This window comes from Ambystoma mexicanum, chromosome 3p, assembly GCF_040938575.1.
Source record: "Ambystoma mexicanum isolate Mex_15411 chromosome 3p, UKY_AmexF1_1, whole genome shotgun sequence".
In the NCBI taxonomy this organism is placed as follows: Eukaryota; Metazoa; Chordata; class Amphibia; order Caudata; family Ambystomatidae; genus Ambystoma; species Ambystoma mexicanum.
In genome coordinates this window covers 703,839,038-703,862,740 of record NC_090925.1, presented here as the reverse complement: position 1 = coordinate 703,862,740, position 23,703 = coordinate 703,839,038, and the positions used below count along the sequence as shown (strand labels likewise).

The following is a 23,703-nucleotide window of genomic DNA, read 5'->3' as shown; positions in this document are numbered from 1 at the left end:
CATCAACGTTCTGGAGTTGAGGGCAGTGTGCTGGGCCCTAAAATCATTCCTGCAACACATAAAAGGCTCAGTAGTGCGAATATTGACAGACAACACAACAACAATGTTTTACTTGAGAAAACAAGGAGGCACGCGGTCCGGAACCCTTTCCACCGAGGCTCAGAAGGTATGGCATTGGGCTCTGAAGCACGATATATAACCATTGTAGCTCACCATCTCCCTGGAGTAAGGAACGAACAAGCGGACTCCCTCAGCAGAAAAATGAACCAGGTACACGAATGGGAGTTAGACAACCTTCAGTTATCGAAGAGCTTCGAGAAGTGGGGGCAACCCCACCTAGATCTTTTTGCAACGAAGGAGAACAAGAAATGCGAACAGTACGCCAGCAGGTGGCCACAGAAGGGCTCTCGGGGAGGGGAGGGGGAGAGGGGGGGAGCCTTCTCATTCCCGTGGACGGTCAAGTTTCTCTACGCCTTTCCCCGTTTCCTCTCATATGGAGGACCCTACAATGGATTCGCAGATACAGTTGTCGGGTCATCCTAGTGGCTCCGTATTGGCCGAGGCGAACGTGGTTTTCCGACCTGCTCCAACTGTCAGAGCAGCCGATAACATTTCAGAAAACCCCGGACCTCCTGTCCCGGGACAAAGGGACAGTGTGGCATCACGACCCGGACAGTCTCAATCTCACAGCTTGGTTCCTGACTTCTCGGAGTTTGATGCCCTAAGCATTTCGTCATTTTGTCAGAGAATCCTGCAGGCCGCATGAGCTCCTTCCACGAACCCATCGTATGCATGCAAGTGGAGAAGATTCTGTGGGTGGTGTCAAAGCCAGCCAGGATTGCATCCCTTGAATGTAACTCCGAAACAACTTCTACCATATCTGTTGCATTTGGCAGACAGCGGATTGTCTTTTTCGTCGATAAAGGTGCACCTGGCGGCCATCTCAAGGTTCACGAGGAAAAGGCAGTCGTCTCCCTTGTTTAGTGATAGGCTGATAAAGCACTTCATAAGGGGTCTGTTCCGTACATTCCCTCCGATTAAGCGCTTTCCACCGACATGGAGTCTCAACTTGGTGTTAGCGGGGCTAATGAAAGCTCCCTTCGAACCGATGGCTTCCTCGTCTCTGAAGTTCTTATCGTGGAAGTTGGCTTTCCTAGTAGCTATCACGTCAGCTTGACGGCTCTCGGAGATACAAGCGTTGGTCATAGATCCACCGTACTTGAGGTTCTTTAAGGACAAAGTGGTACTGTCGACTAATCCTAGTTTTATTCTGAAAGTGCCTACTGTTTATCATAAACATTCGTCAATTGTTCTACCTACCTTCTTCACAACTCCTTCATCCGCTGCGGAAAAAGCCCTTCATACTTTGGACGTGAAGAGAGCGCTGAAATTCTACCTTCATCGGTCACAGCAATTCAGAACTCCGCAGCAACTGTTTGTGGTTTATTGCCCGTCGACAAGAGGAAAGGCAATTTCAAAACAAGGACTAGCTAGATGGGTCTCGTTGACGATTGCTTTTTGTCACTCCAAGGCAGGAAAACCGCTGGAAGGATGTCCGAGGGCTCATTCCACAAGATCAACGTCATCATTGGCGGCGCTGCGGGCAGGGATTCCGCTGACGGACATCTGCCAAGCGGCGTCCTGGTCAGTAGTGATAAAATTGATGTTAATTGTGTTCACACCACCATATCAGACTTACTGCTGTGCAATCTAGTCTAAGCATGTGAATCCATGAAAGATCCAATGCTGGAGAAGGGAATAGTTTCTTATCTTACCTGTAACTCCATTTCTCCAGAATTGGTATCTTTCATGGATTCGCATGCGCCCGCCGTCCTCCCCTGAATGCAATGTACACACTGCATTTCCCCCCATGCTGCTTTGGAGGGGTTAAAATCTGAAGAGAGCTGCGGGGGCGGTGCATTTATATGGCCACGTCCTATTGGGGCATGCGTGGACAGCCTCAGGAACGACGTGGGTAGGACACAAAAGTTTCCTAGGGAAAAAACGTCTTTATAAATGTACCGAGGGTTCCCAGTCTGACGACGGGGAATATTCTAAGCATGTGAATCCATGAAAGATACCAATGCTGGAGAAATGGAGTTACAGGTAAGAAACTATTCCCTTCTTTTCTATGTTCCTGGGTGAGTGGGAACTCCCCCGCGAACCCCCCTCACCTTTTCTTTTACTCTCACCGAGTCATTTTGTATGTCTCTCCATACTGTATTTTGAGTCATACTTTTCTCCAACTTTTTGGGCATCTACATTTCACTTTTGCAGCCCACAGCATCTTTTGTGCAGTGTTCCTGGGAGCTCTTTCATTTTTCTTTTATTCTCCTTGTGAGAACTAATAGTCATAAGGGTAGAGTGATATTGTATCCCTCCTACATTTTATATTGTGAGATCAGCACACCCCACCTTATGTAGAGTCCTGATGGTATCCGCTTTATACCCTTTCTCACTACTCCTGTAACATTTCAGTTACAGTGACAAGTCTACCTGGTGGCAGTGGACATGTTCTACTGTCATTTGTGTAGTTTTTAACCGCAGGCTGTGTTCACAGCCCCGGTAATGCACAGAAGGGTCAAAATCAACCTAAAATAGGGGCTGTATTCGTTTTTTCGCCATCTCCTGTGGGCTTGTTCTTCCGTGGTCTTGGTCCTTCTCCTGTGCTGGGTGTGGGATGTCTTGGTTTGACTTGTGTCTTTGGCGGCAATCCTTTGTGAAGCCTGCTGAGACTCCAGAGCCTGAAGACGGGAAACGCGGGAGTAGTCTTGAACTCTGCAATCCGTTGTCTTCTGGCATCTCCTGGAACCAGTTCCATCTGGGAGGCTGGCTGTGCTAAAACGACAGCCAGTGCCCCCAAAGTTTGAATGTAGCTTGAGTTCCGATTGGCTGGGTTCCTGAATAAATGGCCTGGATCCTGAAGGAAAGTAGACCACTGGAGCTGAATCCGATGAGGAAGAGAAGACGCCTGAAGCTACTTCCAACGACCAGAGATGACTGCTGAGGCACTGCTGCTGTGGAGGCCCTTTCTTCCATGCAACAGAGGAGACCGGAAGGGTCTGCCATGGACTGGTGGGACCACCAAGTCTTAAGAAGACCTACATTTCGAGCCATCCCACAACGATCTATGACTTTCCTGGGCTGCATTTCGCCAGTACCATGGGACCACAAGTCTGAGTGCTGTGCATAGTCTTCCAAATAACTAATCTCTCAAAACTTTGGTGGACCCCTTCTGGACCTCCAGAGGCAAGATTTCACTCCATGAAGTCCCCTAACCAGAGTGCTCGACCGGGAAAGCGAGGCGAACCATTCAGACAACCATTCTTGCTCATGAAAAGTGTGCCAAAATCAGAGCTGCGAAAAGCAACGAATAATACTTCGCTGGCAGAATTTCCACTTTACTGCTGCTGCAAAATCCTTTCAAGTGCCCTTTCTTTTGTCGGAAGACCAATAATCCAAGGACCGGACTCTGTCGCTGCTGCATCGGGAGAGCATCCACCTATATCTTCACTGCTGAGGTACTATGTGTAAAGACTGGAGGGGAGGGGGTCTGTACTTCTGCTCTCTATATGGGAGAGGAGAGGCACAGAGGACCCCAGCCAAGATTCTCTTATTACGGTAGCAATGGACGAGCAATCAAGGCCTAGCTTCTCAGGAGGTGATGCAGGCTGGTTCTTAAGTACAGTGTAGTCCCCAAGCCCCCACAAAGGAATGTCCAAACACTGTATTAGTTAAAACAGTCTTTATATAATTAAGGTTCAAGTTTATATGCACAATCGCAATAACTCACTTTGTGCTCAGTAAATCTACAATGGCAAATATATACAGTTGTAAGTGGTACCACAATTATTATCAGATTTCATTAAAGTGCATCAACTGTACTCTGGTTAAATGTCACACAAATCATTTAATAAAGGTAACCAACAATAGACATAGGAGGAAAGCAGTTGGCTAGAACAATTGGCAGAATACTGGCCCCTACCACTAGACACAGTTCTGTGTAGAGATCCCCCCCCTCCCACCCCAACCTGGGCAACCTGTAAAATAAAGATACACTACAAGCCCAGTCCATATATTGTTCAATGAGTCTTATTTCCTTCTATAATGTTTCTACCACCCCAATGTACCTGGAATAGCAGATTTTGACGAAGAGTCGTCGACGGATCCTTCTTGTGCGGCTCCCTTTAAAGCGGGAGCCACGGATCTTCGAGATCTTTCGAAGAAAGTGAACTTGGCGTTGAGGCGGCAGCTTCGGTCCCATAGGTGCTCGTCGACTACATCCTGCAAGGAAGAGGCATGCGGGGCACCTCGATGTCGCAAATTTGGGACCGCCAAGAGTTTGTGAAGAACTGTGGCCCAGCAAGGGGCGTTGAGTCATCCGGCGCCTCTATGGTCTTTGGGTGACGGGAAACCCACCGGCAGATGCTCCTCAGTGCGTCGACTGCCTGGCCTTCTCTGGTGGGATAAGGCGGGCAGTGGTGCGGATGAGCGCATCCGTGAATCAAGTCTTGGGCAAAGGAGCTTTGCGGCTCTGGTTGTCCTTTGCACGGGATCAAGCGGTCCCCTCTTCTGGCCAGCACCACGGCTTCGATGGGCCTCCAGCGGTTATAGGAAACCTGCGAACCCTGGTCGACAATGGTGGACGGAATGTCTGGTGCTTATCTTCGTGCTCCTCGGCGGTCCCAGTCTCCGGTCGGCAGCCTGTCGAGGGTCGGATTTCCAGGGCGCTTTGGCAAAGGTTAGCGGTGCTCGATGGTCCCTCAGAGCACGGGAAGAGGGCCTCTAACCAGGTCCTCTTGGATCAGTCTCGACGGCTTTCGGATTTTGGTGAAGGGAGACCGCAGTCAACCATCTTCTTCAGGCTCGGCTTTGAGATGAAGCGCCAGTTTCAACTTCAGCTTCTGAACGATTTCTAGCAGTGAGAGGCCCCCAGATATACTAGTTGATCTCTCATTCATTCTGCCGGGTCACACTCGGGCAACCAATCACTCAGAAGGGCATTCAGCAGTCAGTCGGCCAATCAGGCATACAGTGCATTCAGGCCATTCTCCTCCCTCTCAGACACTCGCAACAAGGAATGTGTATTGGGACAAGTACCCAGCCATTCAACACGACACACTGCATTCATGCCAGTTTCGGGCAGGGCTGTCTCAGTCATTGTGTTTCATACTAGAAACCAGACAGCCACAACAAGAAGTGCATATTGGTCACGCACTCCATTCACCCAGGTCCAACCCCCAGGGTGTACCCACAAAATACAGTGACTGGGAAGCCTCCAGCCAGTCTGACCTGGACTTCATAACGACACCATATAGGGAACTTCCCTCTAACTGCCAGTCAGGGGGAAGGGACAGAGTCAGGGCTTGGCAGGACTTTGGGAAAACAAGGTAACAGACAATAGAAAGCAAGAGGCCACAGGGGCCATTTTATTTCCTTTCAGGAATCAACTGATTCCAACGGCAGTGCCTGGGTATCCTAAAATGGAGGATACTCGAAGCACCTGTCAAATTCAGCATGGAGCTGCCACCATCCCATACCGTGATCTGTGGGCCACACACAGGTGCCCAAAAACATACACTAGGGGCACAGGGTTGTACCCCCACCCATGGGTGCCATAAGGGTATCCCATGGGTCTGTACACCAATCCAAAAACAGGAAGAGCTGCACTGCCAAGAGTCCCACATGGACTCCTGGAAGGAAAACAATACAGAACACAAATGAAAAAGGACTACAGGACAAGGACAGGGAGGCCCTGTACCTCCAATGCATTTCCAGCTTCACACTTTGAGACTTGAGATAGTACTTACCCAAAGTTGTTGTCGCTAGGGTGGTGAATCGTACATTTGGGAGTTCGCCCATACATGTTTGCCCAGGTCTAATGCTGGACCACATTCAGGGAGTCTTCTACGAAGTCCCTGAACCCTCTTTCCAACTAGAAAGTGCTGTACTTACTTGTTAAAGAAGATATCCTCTGGAGCTCTGAATTGTCTACAGTTGTGCCTGATCCTGTTCTGCCTACTGCTGGCCACTGAACCACCAATTCCCCCTTCTGCCTCTGAGAATACTCCTGTTTAGATTAGGGAACGACTGCTCAAGTGTAAGGTCTTGGTGGAGGAACTCTTCCAAGTATTCAATACTTAATTGCTAATGTTTGTAGTGCAACTATATTATTCCTCAAATAGAATGTTATAATTATTGCAAAGTTGTTACTTACCTTTGAACTGCATAAAGCCCTTATGAAAAGTAATTACCAAGTTCTTACTAAACTTTGAATGGTCTAATATTCTGAAAAGTATATACAAAGTTTACTACTAAGTAGTTTTACTTGCATGGAATTGTAAACTGCAATTCTAGAAGTCTTTTACACTGTGGTTTACTTACTAGAAATATTGTCTTGGTTTTTATATTGTGTTTATTGCTTAAAATAGTACGTACCTTTCTAAAGAATTCTGTTTGCTTGTGTATATATAAAATAAACAATTATTTTTACGTGTGTTTCTTTGGACCATATGTATTTTACAAGTTATTTGTACTTTCCTACGGCCCTCTATCCCTCCTAAAATGAGCCTGGCTGCTCTGTCATAGCTACCTCTACATTGAGTGGTACATGCCTGTACTTGGAGTTCCAGATCTGTATTGCCCAAGGTATAGTCTTATAACGTCTTGCATAGGTGGACTTTAGAAAAACTGTCCTAAGACTAATGATTCCAGAATTTGAGGAATTGTTTGTCTGATACTGTGTGAGGGACATAGTCAGTGAGGTAGGACTGATTACGACGGAATAGGTTTAACAGGTGTTGATTTAACTTGGTGCTGGTTGGTTAGGCAGCCGTAGTGGGTCCAACCAGTTATACTTTGGCTGTGCAGTTGAAATACCACAAGCTACAGTTATTATAGGCATGATACAGCAAGTTAAGGTTTGAATGTGATTGGTATGCAAAGACTGTATGTTTGGTGCGTAGGCACAACTAAAAGTATGCTAGTTATGTTCTAGGGTCAGCAGTAATAAGTCTGCAGTTATTGTAGATGCACAAACACTGAGTCAACCTCCGTAATGGCTAGGGATGCAGGCACATGATGGAGCTATGCAGTAGTTGGGTATGTGCAGAAGCAAGTTAATCTATCATGCACATGTTGTGAGCAAAGCATTGAGGAAAGCTCCTAATGTGTTTGGTATACAGGTACGTACAAAGAATCAAAATTTACTGTGCGCTAGGTATTGATATTAAGTTGTTAGGGACTCCTGTATGAATACAGTCGAGTTAATCTAGCTATGTGCTAGGTAGCATGCAGAACAGCGAGTCAGCTATGCAGTAGCAGTCCAGATTAATTTAATTATATGCTGGATATGCATGGTTGAAATATAAAAGCCATAAAAGTGTGCGGATAACACAATGTTTCAATCTATCTCGGTTGTATGTATTTGCACACCAACAGTTTAAGTGGCTGTGTGCTTGGTGTGCTGGCAATTACGAAGAATGAAATTCGGCTATGCAGTGAGCAGTATGGTGAGGACCAAATTTGTTGTGATGACTAACTTCATTATTAGCAGCTTACGTTTTATGCATTCAGCAATATAGTTGGCTGTACAGATGAAGTGGAAAGTAGATACAGATTAAGGGCCTGATTCATGGAAGTGTTTTATAATGGCGCAATCCCATAGGAAAACGTTCCTTGAATCAGGCCCCAAGTCTAGACAATTTGGTAGCCATGCTATCTAAGACTGAGTCAAAGATTTCTTGCTGGATGTTCAAGCACAAAAATCAGTCTAGCGAGGTCAGCAGTATGAGCTATACAGATGTATTGGTTGCTAAATATAGATTCACTCTAATTGCTCATCCAAAAACGTATTTAAGATTTTAGTTGGAATTTCAGCAGTACATATTCAGTCAAGCTATGCTATGGGCGGTCAACAGAATTGTGAACTATACAGATGTACTGGATGCTAAACACAATTGTATTCTAGTCTTGCAGTAATGAATCAGTGAAGTTATTAGCTAGAAATTCAGGCAAAACGAGAATCAATCTAGCTGTATTATGGTATCTGCAGTATAATTAGCGATACTTATTAAAGTGTGTAGGGTAATACAATGCTTCCATATAGCTCTGTGCTTGGTGTTATGGGGCAGATATATTTCAAGCTAAACAGTTGTGTCCAAATGCAAACAAATGAGTCAAAGGGCTATATGCCTGGCATACAGGGAGAAACATAGTGAGTCAGATGAGTTTGTGTCCCAGATCGGGCTGCAGCATAATTGGCCATAAATGTGTTGCTAGCATAATGATTAAGTCTAGCTGTGTGCGAAGTTGTTCTGTCATCAATATGAGGATCCAAACAGATTTACTGCTACAGATGCACAGTCCGTACATTCCGACAAGTTATGTGCTAGGAGTGCAGGAGAGAATGTAAGCATAGATTCACCCTACTTGCATGATGTTTTCTCTGCCCAAACGGTGGTGGCACTAGGGACAGGCCTGTGGCACAAGGCGAACAGGCTAACAGGAGGCCCCCTTTGCCACTGCCCTTTGAAACCAAACGCTTTCTTCCTCTGACACTTGGAATAGACAGACCTTTTAGTTTTACAGCATTCACATGTAGGCTCAGATCTAGAAGTTGAAGAGTAGACTTTACTCTATATCGTTAGCACAACTTTGCTTTATCGTGCTCCGATGTACAACTTGAGGCCCATTGGCAAAAGTAGTTATGAGGTTGGATGTAGGGTGTCATTTTTTGCAGTTCTGTTTTGTGATGCTTGTTACCATTGCTCTTTACAGGTGAGCTTGGCTTATGCTTATGAGACCAAAGATGCTCTATGCCTTGTGCTGACCCTAATGAATGGTGGGGACCTCAAGTTCCATATCTACCACATGGGCGAGGCTGGCTTTGAAGAGAAGAGGGCAGTGTTCTATGCTGCTGAAATCTGCTGTGGCTTGCATGACCTTCACCAGGAGAGGATAGTGTACAGGTAATATAGGCTTACCATAAACAATGACCTGGCACCGAATGGTGATGTGCAGGTGTTGCATTTAAAATTATCTGCATGATCAATGTCTGCATCAGGTAAACCTTGAAGTGTTTCAAGGTGACCTCCAGAGATTGAACAATCTGGTAAAGTGTTTTCTTCATAGCTCACTTTTTAGTGAATTGCATGTCCAAATGGATCAGATACAGAGGCCCCATCTCCTTTCTTTGTACCCAGCTTGTTCTCACACTAGGAGCATCAATGTATGGGTGTTAGAATTCTCCCCACTTTGTGAGTCCCTCAGCATTTTTGCTGGATTATTGGATTTTTGGACTGATTCTCCTGTGTCACCCTTTTTCCACACTCGCTCATTCTCACTGACTTCTCTGTCCATGGTCTGATCATGTTAGTCACATTTTCCATATTGCTACCATCTAAACCGCTGGGTCCTAAGTGAAAACATAGAAAAAGATCGATTTAGAATGACCACCTTTTGACCGCACAGAGCAGTCATTCTAAATTGTTCTGTCAGCCCCTGCCATGCACCAGTGCGCGCAGGGGCTGACGGGGGGGGGGGGGGGGTGTGGGTGTGGGTGTGTGTGTGTGTGTGTGTGTGTGTTGGTAATGGGGTTGGTTGGTGGGTGGGGAAAGGGGAATCCCCCCCCCCCTTAACATGAAAACTGGCGGGTGGGGAAGGGGTCATCTTGGGGGCGGGGAGGGGGTTAGGATGTGATATTGCCGTATTTAAAAGCCAACACAAAAACAGATGAAAAGGTTCCAGTCTTTTTTGTGTTCGGTTTTTAAATGCGGTAATCTCATAGAACCCAAACCGCTGTGATTCGATAAGTTACCTAGAGCACTAAAAAACAGGAATTATAAGTGCATTACGCTGCCATTCTTTCGCCATCCTTAGCCCCCAAACTTAAAACCTTGTAACATCTTGACGATTCATCCCTGTTGGTATATCACCTCTTGCAATCAATCTTAATTACAACTAATCATTTGGCCCCTATAAAGGGCCAAGAAATCAAGCTGGAGACTTTGAAGAATTTGTGGTTCAATAATATCATTCAGGCTAGGAAACATGCGAGCCCGGGAACGAGACTGTAGGAAAGGTCCCTTGAGTGCTGTTTGCTGTGCCGTCAAGCTGCCGGTACATTGAGGACATTTGGACTAGTGCAGCCTCCTGAAGCGGGAAAGGTACTTTTATGAGCAAGCCGGGCCTGCATATTTCTTTAGAAATCTTATACCATTGTGCCTGATTCCCATAGACCTCGGGGATAACAGAAGAGCCTGACTTTGGATCCAACTCTGATTGCTACAATCTTCTACTCTATTTTCAGAGAATTTTTCGTTTTTGGACTTGTTGGCTGAAGCCCACCCACCACAGTTGCCAACAGCAATAAAGGTGCTGGGTTTTGCGCATCTGCGCCCGCGAGTGCACCTCAAGTGCTGTTTGCAGCTTAAGGATTGATTCTTTGTTTAAGGATAATTTATATTGTTGGGCTACTTAACAGTGTTTAATCATTGCGCCTTTAAAGTGATCACCCCTTGTACTGGTGTGGAATAATGAGGAAAAAAGAGCAAGGTGTCCTGGCCAAAAAGGATATTTTGCCGGCTGTTACTTTTTTCCACCAGAAGCGACAGTATGTCCTGGGCTCTAGCATTGCCTCTACCCTCCTCTCTGGTTGAATGACTCGTCTTCTGACCGGGGGAGGGAGTTCCCTCAGGACATTGATACCCGCCAAATCTTTGAGAGTGGGTCTGGTAGCCTACAATCCACACTTGTGGTTGACTCCGGGGACATGGTGGCCGAGGGTGTGTGGTTATGTGCTGTCTTACAACCAGGAATTGAGGGAGGATTAGTGGCTGTAATGAGACATAAAGGGCCATCGAGGGTTGATAAAGGGGCCATGAGTGTTCCGAATGTTTTGGATTCTGGTATTTCTTATGACCTCTTTAAAAAGCCACAGAGTTTATCTGTTAGGGTTAAAGATATGCAACCTAAGTAGCCTTCTCCCTCGACGAGTGAGTACTCATTTTCACTTATGCCTGGTCATATAAGCAAAGGTCTTTGGGAAAAAGTGGGCCCTCAGTGGACGCATCTACCAATACGTTTGGACTGGGTGTGGCAGTTGAGGAGGCTCAATATGCACATTTCTTGGGAAAAGCCTTGGAGCCTTGATCCCGAACGTTCGGGAGAAGGTCGCTGAGGTAGTGCCGTCATTTCCCATTAACATTATGGAAGTTGGGCTTTCATCGCCTCAGGTTTCTATTGGAAAACATGCTAATGACTGGATAAGAGGTAGGGGAGGGTGGCTAGCGCCAATTCAGGCATGGATCCTAGCAGGGCGCGGGGATGGCCCCAAGTAGATTCAGACCCCCGGGTCATGCCCCTGGCTTTGAAGACACTCACCTTCCCGCAGGGTCTCTTTTCAAGGACCATAGTTAAGGAGGTGTGTGATCTCCTGGCCGAGAGGTTTCAAACTTCTGTTGAGAGTTCTCAAAATCCAGGCACCTTCCAGCCTAAATCCTCCAAGGTTTCCTCCTCTCTTGTACAAGGATCATTGATCAATTAAGGGGGTGTAAAACCTGGGGCTAGGAGGATACCTGATGTATTGTGTAGAGACCCAGCCTTTCCCCGAATTGGTGTTCGTGATGGGATGGGCTTAAGTGTGATGGAAAGCCGCAATGGGCATCCTGGCTGTCATTATGGAAGTGGACTCATCTCCATAATGTAGGCGCATAGTTCTGGTAAACGTATATTGGAATCCTTGGGACAACCTTAATCATCCTGAACAAAGTCAATATTTTAATGGAAGTTTGGTTTATTGGGACTGCTGCGGGTCAAGTGATTATAGCTGGGGATTTCAATGCAGTGTGCAATTCTTCCTCTTCCAGGGCTCCAGTCTTCCCCCTTATCTAGATCTTCCAAACCCAGGGGCTTCTTCTTAAAGTCAAGTAGAAAATGCCAGGGTCAGCTATGGTTAGGCTTATTTGTGAATTGGGGTCTGTCCCTTGTGAATGGTCTATACAAGGAGCAGCAAGAGAATATCCCCGCATGGTCTAATGGTAATTTATCATCAACTATAGATTACATGTTTATATCAAAGTGCCTACTTGACCTGGTTACTGACTTTGAGGTTTCTACGACAAGTTTTAGTGAGCATGCGATGTTGGGGATGTCACTAAAACTGTGGGAAGTTCAACAGCCCGAGTTTGTTTACCCGGTTTCCTTGGTTGTAAATAATATCTATTTTCATCTTTCATGGCATGATGGGAATATAGCTAAACTTAATGTGCTTCTATTGAAGTAGTTTGATTATACCCAACTGGCTGATAAATTATCAACTTATACGCATAGGACGTGGTGTTTACCTACGATCACTGATAGGGACCTTATCGAGGGGATTAAAGCAGTTTACTAAACTTAGGACTCACACTCATAATTATAACCCTTTGGCGCAGTAATGGGGGGGAAAAGTGCACCCAGATGTGGATTTGGCATCTAGGCAAGAGGTCTTGCTGCCAGCTTCTGAAACAAAGGGCTATGCGGCTCGCCTAACAGTCACAAAATAATCGTGTTGAAGCCCACCGGGCCCTCATCTACCAACGGGATGGGGAGGTCTTGATGCCATCCTCGAAAGATGGAAGCCTACGTACATTTTGGCTATTGATTTATGCTCTTGAATCTAGTCAAGTAAGGGCCCAATCTAATTCAATCTGCGAAGAGGTTTGGTGTAATTATTTCTTGGAGCTCTATGGATCAGAGGGGATGGTCTTTAGTCAATTGAAGGCCATCTAGCTTCATGTTTGGGCTCTGAAGTTATCACTAGATGATCCTGCTGGGTTGATCACAAAGGCCAGTGCATCTAGAGCTGGGGGACCTAACCAACTTACGAATGCAACGCTGAAAAATAATGTCCCTTTTTGGTCCAAAATTATGTGGATTTTATTCAAACACATTGTCAGATCTAGGTGTCTACCGACTTCATGGAAAATGTTCTATGTAATTGTAATATATAAGAAGGGCGTTAGGTCCGATCCTTTGACTTATCGGCCTATTGCGCTTCTGGGTGCAGATGCCAAAATATTTGCATCTGTGTTGCTACGACACATTGAAGATGTGTAGAAATAGCAATATCGTTTCTTCCAAACAGTTAGGATTCAGGAAAGATATTGGCACTGACAGCGGTGGCTTATTGTTGAGCTCATTACCACAATTGGACTGGAAGGAGAACACCCCTGCTATATATGTTGGTTCGATGGATTTGTCGTTTGCAACTCGATCTTGTAGATGGGAATACATCCTGCTTAAAACTGAACAGGCTAGGCCTACCTCGTGGCTTGCTCAGTATACCAATACATTTGCATGAGGGGTCATTAATGCAGGTTAGGCTGAACAAGGATGACCAGCTATCTAAGCCTGTCACAACCACGAAAGGCTTGCACCAATGTTGTATACTAGCGCCTTGCTTGTTTCATCTTAATCTTTACGTTTCAGATGTGGGTGACTGTCTTTTCAAATTTTAATTTGTTATTCCAATCATTGGGGGTAAACTGATTGGCTGGGCGGCCTATGCAGATGATTTTATTGTAATGAATCACACTCCCATTGGCCTCCAAAGATTAATGGTGGGCTTTAATCAATATATAAATGGAGAGGGTTAATCCATCAAAGACTGTCATTTTAAGGACGAGTAAGTGGAAAAATCACTCTAAATTCACTTTGTTTCCGAATGGAATAAAATTGTTAGTGAAACCAGATATGTTTTATCTGGGCTTTCCGATCACTTCTCTAACCCCGGAAGTGTTGTATTAGAAACCATTTGAAGGTTAAAGCATTGAAATTGATAGGACAAATTTTAAAAAATGATAATAAATACAGTAAATTCGGTGTTTACCATGCTAAGGCAATACCACCGTTATGTTATGGATTGGAATTCTTTCCGGCATGGATTTTGCAGGAATTGAAAAGTTATGAATCATTGATTTGGGGTGCTGTCTTGTTCATCCCCAAATGTGACTTTCTCTGCTATTCGTTATGAATTCGGGCTTCAATCTTTGCAAAGTCTGGTGGAATGAAGGAGGCTGCCACTGTTGAAAATGTTATGTTAGTGCAGATAATTCCCTTCATTCATCATTAACTAAAGGGGTTAAAAATGTTATTTCAATGGAGGGTTTTGCTCACAATTTGCATGTGGAATGTCTTGCCTTATTAGTCAAATTGGGAACTTCACCGAAACCCTATTGTATAATGCCTTGAAAGTGGAAAAAATTAACCGAAGTCAGGATGGGGCCAAAACAAATGATACTGTATTAAGTTTGCATTTATATTGTCAGGTTTGATCATCACAGAAGGTGGTGGGAACCAGTGAATCTTATCTGGATAGATTTCCGAACAAAAAGTTGCATAATAATTCCATGTGCTTCAGGTTAAATATACTGCCTACAAATGAAATCCTCGCCATAAGAGGGGGTGGGGGCGAGGGCAGTTTCTTCCGATTGCCGTTTTTTGTAGACTTAAATGCCAGAGAGACACTTCATCTGCTTTTGACATGTCCTGCTCTGAGAGCTCAAAGATTAGCTCACTTTTTGAAATGTTTGCCCAATTCTAATCTGTTTGCCTGTGGCAATTGTGATGGGCGATCGATCCTGCATAGTAAATCCGTCCTCTTGAATCTGGCAGTTTTAAGATTTGTAGCAAATGTTTGCACATTTTTTAGTAAATAAAAAAGTGGGTAAAGTTTTCATCTTCTCTTTCTATGACGGAGCAGGTTGGTGCAGTCTGCAAATCTGGTCATTTTAAATTGCTCACTTTGCAGAAGGTTCTTCCCTTCATTCCTGGTCATTTTCATGCCCACGTGGTAGCAGCTTTGGTACTCGGTACAGCCGGTTATTGTAATTCACTGTACTACGGACAACCACGCTATCTGATAAATCGTATTCAAATGCTCCAGAATGCAGCAGCCAGATTAGTCTTGTGCCCTCCGGCAGGCCCTCCCATGTCACTGCTCCTGAAACAGCTGCACTGACTTGCGATTGAAAAACAGGTCTTGTTTAAATCTGCCTATTGCATCAAGCTTTTTACAAGGTAGGAGCAGAATATCTTCAGGAAAATGTGTTCATTATGTTCCTGCTCGCCCTCTTCGGTCTCAGGCTGCCCTATTACTATCGGTCCCTCGTGTTAGACGCATTCGGGCTGGCGGCCGTGCCTTTTTCGTGGCAGCCGCAAAACCATGGAACCAGCTGCCCTGGTCACTTTGTGCGACCTCTAACCACTTGGCCTGCCAGCTGTCCCTGAAGACCCTTCTTTTTTAAATGCATGTCTGCCCCACATTCCTCTTCCTCTGCTCAGCGCCAAGGTGCCTTCAGGCATATGTGGGCTTTATAAGACTATAAAACATAACAGCGGTGGCTTATTGTTGAGCTCATTACCACAATTGGACTGGAAGGAGAACACCCCTGCTATATATGTTGGTTCGATGGATTTGTCGTTTGCAACTCGATCTTGTAGATGGGAATACATCCTGCTTAAAACTGAACAGGCTAGGCCTACCTCGTGGCTTGCTCAGTATACCAATACATTTGCATGAGGGGTCATTAATGCAGGTTAGGCTGAACAAGGATGACCAGCTATCTAAGCCTGTCACAACCACGAAAGGCTTGCACCAATGTTGTATACTAGCGCCTTGCTTGTTTCATCTTAATCTTTACGTTTCAGATGTGGGTGACTGTCTTTTCAAATTTTAATTTGTTATTCCAATCATTGGGGGTAAACTGATTGGCTGGGCGGCCTATGCAGATGATTTTATTGTAATGAATCACACTCCCATTGGCCTCCAAAGATTAATGGTGGGCTTTAATCAATATATAAACGGAGAGGGTTAATCCATCAAAGACTGTCATTTTAAGGACGAGTAAGTGGAAAAATCACTCTAAATTCACTTTGTTTCCGAATGGAATAAAATTGTTAGTGAAACCAGATATGTTTTATCTGGGCTTTCCGATCACTTCTCTAACCCCGGAAGTGTTGTATTAGAAACCATTTGAAGGTTAAAGCATTGAAATTGATAGGACAAATTTTAAAAAATGATAATAAATACAGTAAATTCGGTGTTTACCATGCTAAGGCAATACCACCGTTATGTTATGGATTGGAATTCTTTCCGGCATGGATTTTGCAGGAATTGAAAAGTTATGAATCATTGATTTGGGGTGCTGTCTTGTTCATCCCCAAATGTGACTTTCTCTGCTATTCGTTATGAATTCGGGCTTCAATCTTTGCAAAGTCTGGTGGAATGAAGGAGGCTGCCACTGTTGAAAATGTTATGTTAGTGCAGATAATTCCCTTCATTCATCATTAACTAAAGGGGTTAAAAATGTTATTTCAATGGAGGGTTTTGCTCACAATTTGCATGTGGAATGTCTTGCCTTATTAGTCAAATTGGGAACTTCACCGAAACCCTATTGTATAATGCCTTGAAAGTGGAAAAAATTAACCGAAGTCAGGATGGGGCCAAAACAAATGATACTGTATTAAGTTTGCATTTATATTGTCAGGTTTGATCATCACAGAAGGTGGTGGGAACCAGTGAATCTTATCTGGATAGATTTCCGAACAAAAAGTTGCATAATAATTCCATGTGCTTCAGGTTAAATATACTGCCTACAAATGAAATCCTCGCCATAAGAGGGGGTGGGGGCGAGGGCAGTTTCTTCCGATTGCCGTTTTTTGTAGACTTAAATGCCAGAGAGACACTTCATCTGCTTTTGACATGTCCTGCTCTGAGAGCTCAAAGGTTAGCTCACTTTTTGAAATGTTTGCCCAATTCTAATCTGTTTGCCTGTGGCAATTGTGATGGGCGATCGATCTTGCATAGTAAATCCGTCCTCTTGAATCTGGCAGTTTTAAGATTTGTAGCAAATGTTTGCACATTTTTTAGTAAATAAAAAAGTGGGTAAAGTTTTCATCTTCTCTTTCTATGACGGAGCAGGTTGGTGCAGTCTGCAAATCTGGTCATTTTAAATTGCTCACTTTGCAGAAGGTTCTTCCCTTCATTCCTGGTCATTTTCATGCCCACGTGGTAGCAGCTTTGGTACTCGGTACAGCCGGTTATTGTAATTCACTGTACTACGGACAACCACGCTATCTGATAAATCGTATTCAAATGCTCCAGAATGCAGCAGCCAGATTAGTCTTGTGCCCTCCGGCAGGCCCTCCCATGTCACTGCTCCTGAAACAGCTGCACTGACTTGCGATTGAAAAACAGGTCTTGTTTAAATCTGCCTATTGCATCAAGCTTTTTACAAGGTAGGAGCAGAATATCTTCAGGAAAATGTGTTCATTATGTTCCTGCTCGCCCTCTTCGGTCTCAGGCTGCCCTATTACTATCGGTCCCTCGTGTTAGACGCATTCGGGCTGGCGGCCGTGCCTTTTTCGTGGCAGCCGCAAAACCATGGAACCAGCTGCCCTGGTCACTTTGTGCGACCTCTAACCACTTGGCCTGCCAGCTGTCCCTGAAGACCCTTCTTTTTTAAATGCATGTCTGCCCCACATTCCTCTTCCTCTGCTCAGCGCCAAGGTGCCTTCAGGCATATGTGGGCTTTATAAGACTATAAAACATAACAAATAACATAATATAAACGGTTTTAGGCTTGTGTTTTGTAAAGAATTATGTTGGGTCACTCTGATCAATGTGAATATCTTTTGGGTGTCCCTATTTAGATAACTGCTTGAATTTCATTGAATTTATGTGTTTTTTAATTTTAGATTTGGGTTGTATTGCTAGAGTTAAAGCGTGTTTAAACATTTTAGATTGTGGATAATGGAAAACTGTGAAGAGCTTGCATGGCATATGTCTTATATTTGGTGTATTTGTATGTACATGTTTTATTTGTCTTCTGTTTGATTGGTAAACGTTTGTTTAAACCAACACAATTTAAAAAAAGACGTTCCCTGCCCTCTCACATTGGCAGTCTATAAGGAGTTGTCCTCTGGTTTAAATGAGCATCATTAAAGCAAAATCCAATAATTGTAACACCAGAATCTCTAACGCCAAGTCTAGTTCCAAAGAACTTGTCAGAATTCTGAAGGAAATTGAGGGAAAAACCTCAGTCTTCATTGTCTTAGAGGGGAACTCGGACTGGTGTTGGGAATTTGGGATGATTTGTCAAGGCAGATTGCTGTTCACCAACAAGCCATTACCTTGCAGCAACGCTTCCTGAAAGGCCATTCCACATTTAGAGTCCACACAGATGTCATTTGGATCGAACAATGAGCCTAATCCATTTGTATTCAAGCAATGCTCTGAGCAGAATCTTTAAGATCGTATGCAACATGAAACCGACTTTGTGCACTGGTGATGTTTGCCCTGCGAACATCCTTAAGGATTTGCTCGATCTTCTGGTCCCTAGGTTTAAGAAGATCATTAACGCTTCCTTAGAGACTGCCTTGTGCCTGCTTCTCTCAAGGAAGCCGGGATCACATCCCTTTTGAAGAAAATCTGTCCCGGTCTGTGGCGTGAAACTATTGTCCAATCACGAATGCTGCGTACGTTTTGAAGATTACATTACATTACATTTGTTATGCGCACTATTGACCCTCTGGCATAAAGACGCAGACTACAGAAAAGGACAAAAACGAAACCGACAGACGGTACCGTAGGGAGTATCCGAGTTTTGTAAAAATGTCAGGCGAATAAGAGGGTCTTCAATTCCTTCTTGAATGTAAGGAGAGAGGAGTGCCTCCTCAAGCTTATGGGAAGATTATTCCAAAGCGAGGGGGCCTTCATATTAAATGCTCCCTTTTCTGCTTTTGATGTCTTACATCTTGGCTGTATGATCTGGTTTAGGGAACCCGATCTCAGAAGTCTTTGACTACACTTCTCTTTTATGCACTGTTGTAGATACGCTGGCATTATTTGAATCCGGCATTTAAAGACTATAACTAGCACTCTAAAATTAATCCGGGATTCAACAGGGAGCCAGTGCAAGGAGCGTCTAGCCTTGGTTATATGGCTGTGCCTGGGGAGTCTGAGTACTACTCTGACCGCCCAATTCTGGGCGACCTGAAGTCTATGCAATTCTCGTTGACTGATACCCAGCAAGAGACTGCAACAATAATCCAATTTAGCACTGATTACTGCCTGGCTATAGTCTCGTCGCTTTCTTGGGAAATCATGGGCCTCAAGTGAGCCAACAATTTAGTGTAATAAACTACCCCCGCCACCACCGACGAAACATGTGCTTTCATACTTAATATCGGGTCCAGTATTACTCCTAAGATTTTTGTTTTTGGTAATGGGGAGATAATATCTCGCAAGTTAAACGCACTATAGGCTTGATCTAAGTTGTTGAGCGCCTTAGAACTGCCTACAATCAGCAGCTCTGTCTTGTTACGGTTCAGAGCTAGGAAGTTGTAAAGCATCCACTTTCAATCAGTGCAAATACTCTATTAACCTCCTCATCATCATTTTTGTGATGAACCGTTAAAGAGATGACACATTGGGTGTCGTCTGCATAATTAGAAAACACAACCCCCTCCTCCTGAAGCATGAAGAAGAAAGGGGGCATGAAAAGATTATACAGACATGGCGACAAGCTTGCCCCTTGTGGTACCCCATAAAGAACTGAAAGAGGGGTAGCTTTGGCTGTGGCTGAACAAACTCTGCTTGTTCTGTGCTCCAGAAATGAAGCAATCCACATAGCTCCAATCCAGAAGATCCTGGAAGGTGTTGATTATCTGCAGTTCTAGGAATTTGTGAAGGCAAATAACATTATAAGTTCCCATTAATTCGGGATAAAGATCTAAACACTGGACAAACAACCCTATTTGACCTAAAGTACAATATTTCCAGCATTGGGGATGGGGGTCGTCCGGTGCAACTGATGTTACTAGATTTATCAGCAGCTTTCGATCTTGTGAATCACTTTCCTAGTGAATAGGCTCATGAATATTGCCTTGTGCTTGGACATCTCTGCCCAGAAGATTCAATCTTTCCTGGGTCCAAGATCCTCCAGAGTAGCTATTGATGGTGCACAATCTAAACCCCATTTCCACCTCTTTGGGGTGCCCCAGGGCTCCTGTTTGTCGCCCTTCCTATTTAACATTTACATCAGACCCTTTATCTTTTGGACAGCTTGGAGGTACAATACACCAACTACGCTGATACTCGGCTCCTCTTCCAGTTATCGAGTAATTACCTCCAAGGTTCTGTAGCTGTCCATAGTCTTTGCTGCAATTAAATCCTGGATGGCCTTTAACTCCTTGGACCTAAATGAGGAAAAAAACTGAGCTCCTTATTATTGCATCTTGCCCCCGGCTGATAAACTTGATCCTCGTTATAACCATTTCACGATCAGTACAGTACCTCTAGCCAAACAGGTTAAAAATGTAGGAGTTTACCTGGACGCAGAGTTATCCATGACATCTCAGGTTTCTTATCTTTATTCCTCTAGTCAACATGTGACCAAATTGTTGCATTTTATCGGACATTTTCTTTCTATCAAAATTGTTCTCTCCTGTCATCTGCTTTTGTTATCACAAGTCTGGACTATTACAACAGCCTCTGTTAGGAACTTCTCGAACTAACCTGCTCTCCCTTCAGGTTGCCCAAAACTGAGTCGTCCGGGCTGTCCATGGTTTATCTAAATATAATTGTTACAGCGGCTAGACTGGCCCTCCATCGGCTCTCATTTGAGCACAGGATCACTCCTAAGTTACTTGCACTAACTTATAAATGGCAGTCGGCTGTTGCCCCACCCTACCTAATGAATCGCCTAAAAGCAACCCAGTCCATCAGATCTTTACGCTGTACCGATACCCATAAATTGCTGCAACCACATTTGAAACTGACCAGATACGGTGGGGCAAGTTTTGATGTGCAGGCTCCAAGGGAAGGGAATGCTCTTCCCTTGTCATTGCGCATGTCGCCCTTCCTGTCTGATTTCAAGAAGGCCATCAAGACAAGACTCTTTAACCTAAACCCATGTTAAGTATACCTGAAGTTGCCTGCTCCCGCTCCCCTCCTCCCCACCCCCCCCCCCGTAACCCCCTTCTGCATTTGGAGAAGGATCCCACTTGCTTGTTCGTGTTTATTGTGCGCCTAGAGGCCCATGGGCTTGTGGCGCGGTATATAAGAAATCATTCATTAACTCTGACCCTGGGAATCCCCCCCCCCGCTTTTTTAATTTTTTTTTTTACTTTTTGAGTTATGCTTTTTTACATCTTGTCTGGCATCTACCTTGTTCTATCACAGCATACATCACTTTCTATGCAGTGTTGCTGAGAGCTCCTTGAGCTTCCCTTTTTATTTTTAAATGTTTGGACTCCTGTTACCAGAGCAGGGGGGACACTTTTAGTCCCACCTGTAATTTATTTTGTGATATTGATACACCCCATCTTAAGCGGAGGTCTGTGGGGAAACAGTGTCTCCCTTTTCTCGCTTTTCCAGTAACGTTTAGTTACTGTTACTATTTCACCTGACATGCTGGTTGCAGTGTACCTTTTTGCACACATTTTTGTGGACTTTTGTCGCAGGCTGCCTTCTCAGCTGCGGTTAGGGGCACAAGGGCTACCATTTGCCTAAAATAGTGTCTGTACTTTTTTAAGCCCTGTTATTGATGACTTGTACTTTCTTGGGCCTGCTTTTACCTGCCTGGGTGGGGGAGGTCTTGTTGGGTCTTTTGTCTTTGGCAGGCTTCCCTTGGAAAGCCTACCAAGACTCTTGAGTGCCTGAAAGGACAGGAAGTGGGGGAGGTGACCGAAACTCCCCTGGTCTTTGTCCTGCAGCGTGCCTGCCTGGAACCTGTTTGTGCTGGGAAGCTGGCTGTCCGTGTTGGACAGCCACCCCCCAAGTTTGAATGGATGCATGTCTGGAGATTGGTGGGCCCTGCCGGCTTTCCTGCATAAGAAAGGGTCCTGGAGCAGAACCCACTGGACTGAAGATCCGAGGAGGAGTTGGTAGAACGACGTCTCCAGCAGCTGCCTGAGTCATTGAGTGACCGCTGCCGACCCCGATTTCTGAGCAACAAGGAAGATCTCCTGAAGACCATTTCCTCCCCTGCACTGGTAGGTATTCCACAGCGCCCCCCCCCCCCCAACGCCTGCAAACTCCCAATACCCTGGAACCAATGCCATTTTGTGGTGCATCGTCATGTGAAGCGTGGTTTCAGCTGAAACCTTGTGTGCATCCTTCTGGGCCAGCAGTGACACTTTTTCAGTCCTAGACATCCCCTCAGCTGAGTAGAGGACCGAGAACCAGAGAGAAGTCTGCCGGATGACAACTGTTGTTGTTCTGAGGCCTGTGAAGGGCTCCCAACGAGCCGGTGCTGTTAAGATGTTCTGTTTGACATCCCCCTGCAAGAGTATCACAGTCTGAATCCCTCAAGTTCCGAACCGGGGTCTGCTGTCACCTCACCTTGGGGACTGTCCTCTGTCATCGTGTTCTTCATTGAAAAAGCCTCCACGCAAAAGGCCTATTGGGCAAACCATATATTTTCCTCTGACACCCAAACAAATGTCGCCTAGGGATCTGTCCCTACAAAAGACTGTAGCTGTCCTTAATGTGGCAGTCTCGCCCTACCCAGCGGTGGTGGGCCGCCTATCTAGGTGAGGATAGAGAGAAGTCTTACCCTATCTAGATCATTTCGTAAATGCCTTGTATGTATCACAAATACAATCGCAGTAAAAAGGTAAGAGTAAAAAACAGTAGTAGAAAAATAGTACGACTGGGCTAGTATCTTCAATTTTTTTAATTACTGTCTGTCCTACTCATCTAAAACACTTTATGCAATCAGCGACAAAATTATACTGCTGATTCAAGTTTGTTTTATTTTAAACTTTATTTTTGCATTTACCAAATTACAGTAATACATGAATGGCCCTAACTGTGGGCTCGTCAACTTGTGCCAAAAACATTCCACTTATCGTCCCCCACCCCCGACCTTCTCCACCCCCCGTGTGCTTAACATGGTCCATTGTCCCCTCCACATGCCGTGATGGTGTTACCTCCGAGTCGACCTGGTTAGTTGTTTGTGTTATCGTCGGCGATGTCGGGGTATCAGTGTTAGAAAGTAGATATGATGCGTATGATCCCAAATGTCCGGTGATCTCGCATGTAGAGGCAGTGTTCTAATGAATTCCACTTCCACTTCAACCTCTTGGCAGTAGAGGATATCTTTCTGCCAGTTCGTTAGCGAGGGGGCCGGGCCCCGTCCCCATGACATGGCTATTCTTCTGCATGCCAGCACTAGCAAGAGGTTTGCCAGTTTCCTCGTTGACGGTGAGAGGTATTTCGTCATCCCCAGTAATGCCACTGTGGGAACGGGTCTCAGCTCTTCGCCTATAAATGCTTCAGTCTCGCGTAGTGCGCCGACCAGAACTGGGCCACCACTGGGCAGCTCCAGGCAAGATGCAGGAAATCAGCTGCCGGCGTGTCACATCTGTCACATGCAGAGTTTGACTTTGGGTGGTGTATACTTTTTTTAGCTGGCGTGTAGTATGTTTGATGTACATAGTTGAAATGTATTTGTTTAAAGCGTGAGTTCAATACCACTTTTTGTGCCTACTGTAATATATAGTCCCATTATTCCTTTGGTATAGTAGATTGTAAGGCCTTTTCCCATCTCCTTTATTCTTGGGTTCGTTTGTGTCAGTTAGGAGGGATCTATATATAGTTGAAACTAGCTTTCCTTCCCCCCCTGCGCCTGTATAACCCTGTGTAGTAGCTTCCAT

At 44.9% G+C, this 23,703-nt stretch overlaps 1 protein-coding gene across 3 annotated transcripts in view; it reads left to right on the top strand.

The window, feature by feature from the left end:
• Positions 1-23,703, top strand: part of GRK6 (G protein-coupled receptor kinase 6) — a 729,447-nt gene that overhangs the window by 330,884 nt on the left and 374,860 nt on the right. For all 3 annotated transcript variants that reach the window (XM_069651525.1, XM_069651526.1, XM_069651527.1), the window contains exon 9: positions 8,779-8,969. In XM_069651525.1, coding sequence (XP_069507626.1) covers positions 8,779-8,969 — 191 coding nt within the window. The remainder of the gene's footprint in view (positions 1-8,778; positions 8,970-23,703) is intronic.